Source organism: Aplysia californica, unplaced genomic scaffold (genome assembly GCF_000002075.1).
Source record: "Aplysia californica isolate F4 #8 unplaced genomic scaffold, AplCal3.0 scaffold00223, whole genome shotgun sequence".
Taxonomy (NCBI): Eukaryota; Metazoa; Mollusca; class Gastropoda; order Aplysiida; family Aplysiidae; genus Aplysia; species Aplysia californica.
Genome location: NW_004797493.1, coordinates 195,625 through 201,105, shown reverse-complemented (window position 1 = coordinate 201,105; position 5,481 = coordinate 195,625). Strand labels below are relative to the sequence as shown.

General features: G+C 41.7%; 1 protein-coding gene across 1 annotated transcript; it reads right to left on the bottom strand.

The window, feature by feature from the left end:
• Positions 1 to 1,125: 1,125 nt before the first annotated feature.
• LOC101861367 (serine/threonine-protein kinase Aurora-3-like) lies at positions 1,126 to 2,139 on the bottom strand. The gene has a single exon (XM_013083292.2). It carries the CDS (start codon positions 2,137 to 2,139, stop codon positions 1,126 to 1,128), a length of 1,014 nt encoding a protein of 337 aa, XP_012938746.2.
• Between the last annotated feature and the right edge of the window lie 3,342 nt (positions 2,140 to 5,481).

The following is a 5,481-nucleotide window of genomic DNA, read 5'->3' as shown; positions in this document are numbered from 1 at the left end:
ATATACATCTTTTGTGCCTTTAATCAACGTTTTTCAAAAAAAGATCCACACAGAAATGAGTTCTTTAATGAGCATGAAAGGTGTTGAGCCCAAAAACAACAATTTGATTAAAATTCACAAACCCGAAGGAAAATGCAAGTTTCTTCACTTTGATTATTTTGACGAGAGCCTGATTCCACCGCGCTGCCTCATATATATTATATATATATATTATATATATATTATATACACAGAACTATGAAACCATAAGGTATATTTTACAAAAGAGGAGTTTATTTACAGAAAGAATCCACAAGTGAACGCATGAACACATATCGGGTATAACAGTTAATTAGATAACTTTAATTCTTCACGTTAACTGTACAAAATCTCATAAAAATCTTCCTTGTATATATACACACGAACTCGTTAAGCCAGGAAAGCGTATTTGCACCTATACAAATACACGTTGGTGCCGTTACAAAATATTATATTATGTTATATGTACAGAACTATGTAACCAGAAGGTATATTATACAAAAGAGGAGTTTATTTACAACAAAATAAAATTCATAGGAAAACGCAGGGAACACATATCGTTTATGGCAGTTAATTAAATAACTTTATTTCTTCACATTAACTGTACAAAATGTACATAAAAACCTTCCATGTATGTACATACGAACTCGTTAAAACGGGAGCAAACATTTGCAGCCACACCCTGCAATATCTACCAACTGTCTCAGTGCTATCTGTCTATATGTCAGCCCCCTCCCTCCCGCCCCTTTCTCTCTCTCTCTCTATCTCTCTCTCTCTCTCTCTCTCTCTCTCACTCTCTCTCTCTCTCTCACACACACACAAGCAAACACACACATAGACGCACAAATACACAAACACGTACTCCCCCCCTTCTTTCTCTCTCCCTCTCACATACACACATTTTCACACATACTTTCTTTCTCCCTCTCTCTTTCTCTCTCTCTCTCTCTCTCTCTCTCTCTCTCTCTCTCTCTATGTCACACACACACACACACACACACACACACACACACACACACACACACACACACACACACACACACTTAGACTGAAGCAACACCCGGGATTGTTTGGAGAGAATGTCCAAAAATTGCTGAGTTGTACATTTCAAAGGTCTTGGTGGAGAGGCGGCCAAGTCGGAGCCAGGCTGGTTGGGACGTCTTCACTGTCAGGATATGCCGTTTGAGGAAGAAGGTAGCAGGATGTGGCCTGGGGGTGTGGGGGTGGTGGGGCAAGGAACTGGTTCGACACGGCCGCACTCTCTGGACGTTCCGTTACAGAAGAACCGCTGTCTGGAGATGACTGGTTCGCTTGAGCAGAGTCCGAAGAACTCTCGGAGCTCAGAAAACACACAGAGCCCTTACTCACATAACGTTCTGATGTGTCCTCGTCCTTGAGAATCCTAGCAATCTCCCAAATGTATGCTCGGTGTGTCGGGGATAGAGACAGAAGCCGCTGAAGACAGTGCTTGTGTTGTGGCTTGAGAAACGAACAGTTGTCCACTTCTTTCAGATAGTCAATGTTGTTGCGAGGAGCAGTCCCGAAGAACAAAGCCCACAGCAAGATGCCCAGGGAGTAGTTGTCCATCTTGAAGGCGTTGTGAACTTGGCTGTGGTATAACTCTGGTGGCTTATAACCGTCGGTGCCTCCCCACCCGTCGGGCTTGTCTGTATCCTCGGGAATGACCTGAGAGTGACCAAAGTCACAGAGTTTGACCCTGCCGGCTCTGTCTAGGAGAACGTTCCCTAGCTTGAGATCTCCGTGGATGATGCGCTGACCGTGCAAGTAGCACATGACGTCCGTGAGCTGACTTGTGTAGGATTCCGCCTCGGAGTAGGTCACGTCAAGCAGTCCATGGGAAAGATCCGTGGGATGATACCCCATCGCAAAGCCCAAATAGGACGGGCACTGAAAAGCAGCCAACACCCTGACGATGTTATGGTGCTCCAGGGATTGCAAGAAGGACAGCTCATGTTCAAAGGAGGACCGTTTCCACATCCTCGAGGTATCGTCGTCATCCTCAAACAACAAGAACTTCTTCAGAACCCTTTTCACCTTCGGTTGTCGAACTCTCGCCGCTACGATCACCTCCCAGTTGCCTCTGTCGGCCAGAAGTTCCATCTGAAATAGAAGAGAAAGGAGAAATCAAGATTAGATAAATGATTGGAAGCATAATGAGACTATTGTTGTAACAAGATAAAACATGAAATGGGTGAACGAAAAAAAATGTTTGAGTAAATGAAACAAAAAGAGAGACGAGATTAAAATAAAAGAGTAAGGGCCTTTGTTTACATTTCATGATAAATAAGAAAGACACATCAATACTTCTAAATACTATGTATATACGAATTCATGAACTAGCTACATTTCTTAACGTCAATACCTAACATTTCTATGGTGTAGCGGTTAGCCGCGCAGTTATCCCACACATGATATCCGAGTTCAATTCCCTAGAGAGGAGAATAGTTATCGAGAATCTCGATCTTTCTGCTGGGATGGGATGTTGTATCCCTCTCAGCCTCGGTTCGTCCTGGCAGGCAGGGTCAGACGCCCGCCTCCTAATAAATCTTAATTGTGTCCACAGCTGTATTAAAATGCCTACATTTTAAAAAATCCCTAACATTGCCTGATGACCCGTCTGCACACACAAAAACTGTGTACTGAAACAACATTCAACACTAGCGACATTAAGAAAATGGGTTTGTTTTTAATGATTTGTTTTCCCTTTTGGTGAGTAAAATGATGTTGTGTAGATTTCTCACAGCTTAACAACTAAGAAGCATTATTCATCTTTACAAGAATATTGTGCCTAAGTGTCCAAGGGGCGTTGTTTGTTTTGTTTTGTTGTAAAGTTTACCATGTCGTTTAAGATGAGAGACACCGGCTACATCGTCACAAACAAGAACACAACATTCGCGTTTTAGATAAGAAGGAAGTTAGCGTCAAAAATGTATTCTTAAAAATGATGTTCGCAAAGAATTTGTTTTTCTTAGTAACGACATTTAGTTTATTTGGCCCTCCTGTAAAAAAATAAAAATAAAAATAAAACATTGCATATCGCACTTTAAAAAATGATGACAAAATTATTACATTTGCAACTTATTTATCGCATTTTGTGTCTTGACGGACGAACTAGAAGCAGCACGGATGGTACAGTTTTGGTAGACTGTAGACATAGAAGAAGCAACATTGATACGAGTACTGCATATTTCTTCTCTAACGGAATAGTGATTTTCATAAGTACATAAATCCTGCTTGAATGTGGTAGTCGCTAAAACACTGGTCACCGGAGTCAGGAGCTCAGACAGAATCTGAGCAAGAATTTCCAGAGATATCTTTGAGGTTGTTTGTTATCATGGGTGAATTTTTACTCCCCCCCCCCTTTTGTAACTCTAGGTTAGTCCTATCGGAGACGGTTGTGGACACTCACTCACACACATACACACACACACACACACACACACACACACACACACACACACACACACACACACACACACACACACACACACAGCTCATGGTCATTAAACCAACTGGATGAACAAAAGTTGTGTTGAAAAAAGGGTAGCGCTCAAAGTTATTTAATTAACATAGGCTCACCTTTCTAGACCACTCAAAGCAAATTATATGTGTATGGTAATGGCAGTCTGTTAACCAGGTCTTTTTAGATTAAGTATGTGTGTGTGAGTGTGTGTTTGTGTGTGTGTGAGTTTGTTAGGGTTTTAAGCAGGGTTAGTATCAACTATATCCGTGGAAGTATCAATGGGTTAATGTTATAGTTAGAAGTCTACTATACGTTGCAACCTTCACATACTCTGATATTTCTGTCTGATCTTCAACTATTGTTCATGAAAATCATTTCTGTGGACCCTTACATATGTCGATTAACTGATTGTAAGGAACAATTTATTGTGTTGGATTCTGATTTCAACGAAATTTCGTTAGGAATAAAAATAGCATACTATATATTAGGTCCATTTATCAAGCGTGACTTGCTTGAAACACTTGATGAAGATAAGAAAAGTAAAAGTATTCCTAGACCACAAAATTTGTTAGCGTGATATTGTTCTAATTTATTTCATTTCAAAGATGAAACACAAACACAAAGATAGACAGAAGGGAGAGAGCGAGAGAGAAAGAGAGGGGGAGAGAGAGAGGGAGAGAGAGAGAGAGAGAGAGAAAGAGAGAGAGAGAGAGAGAGAGAAAGAGAGAGAGAAGGGGAGAGAGATGGAGATAGACAGAGAGAGAGGGAGAGAATGCGATAAATAGAGGGAGAGAGAGAGGGAAAGAGAGAAAGAGAGAGAGAGAAAGAGAGAGAGAGAGAGAGAGAGAGAGAGAAAGAGAAGGGGAGAGAGAGGGAAATAGAGAGAGGGGGGGAGAGAATGAGATAAATAGAGGTGGAGAGAGGGGGAGAGAGGGGGAGAGAGAGAGGGAGAGAGAGAGAGAGAGAGAGAGAGAGAGAGAGAGAGAGAGAGAAAGAGAGAGAGAAGGGGAGAGAGATGGAGATAGACAGAGAGAGAGGGAGAGAATGCGATAAATAGAGGGAGAGAGAGAGGGAAAGAGAGAAAGAGAGAGAGAGAAAGAGAGAGAGAGAGAGAGAGAGAGAGAGAAAGAGAAGGGGAGAGAGAGGGAAATAGAGAGAGGGGGGAGAGAATGAGATAAATAGAGAGGGAGAGAGGGGGAGAGAGGGGGAGAGAGAGAGGGAGAGAAAGAGAGAGAGAGAGAGAGAGAGAGAGAGAGAGAGAGGGAGAGAGAGAGAGAGAGAGAGATTGTCCTTCATGTTGAGGCAATTATTACATCTTTCAAAAGTTGATAAAGCATCGTCAATTCCAAACAACGTTTTATAAATACATTAGCAAAGAGCTGCAACGCATTTTCTTAAATCGTTATTAGCGAAATACTCAAAGTTTAATTAGCGAAACAAAGTATTCAAAACACATGTAAAAGTAAGAAAGTGTCTAAGACAACGTACCTGTTCCATGTCCAAAATCTCCAACGCGTCTTTGTTCAGGACTCTGTACTTGGCTTCCTTCAACACCGGCATGGTTGCTAGATGGTAAACAGCCGCACAAAACGCCAGGGAAATCCACAAAGAAGTAGATTTTTGGGTAACGTTTCTTAAGTCTTTGAATCTCACGAACAGCACAGAGCACAGTGCACTAACGAAAATACGTAAGCCAAAAAGCAGAAAAAAGACAACTGATTCTGAAGTCCGAGATGTGCACTTTGGAAAACGTCGGCTATGTAGAACACAAGATCGCAATGTCAAGAGCTGTAACCTCACTGAGAAGTGAAATCGAATAGGAAGAAAATTTCAGATCGGGCCCTTATATATGGAGGGGATACCATAGGCACCCTTAGTGGGCCTTAGTAGCAGACAGCCCAATCAAATGGCTTTGAAAAATTTCAATGACCGTCATCAGAATTCAAAATCTTTAACAAAAACAAGCCGAGGCAAGCCAG

Excerpts from the sequence above, each read along its gene's own strand:
- LOC101861367 (XM_013083292.2), bottom strand. The coding sequence starts at position 2,139 with ATGGAACTTCTGGCCGACAGAGGCAACTGGGAGGTGATCGTAGCGGCG.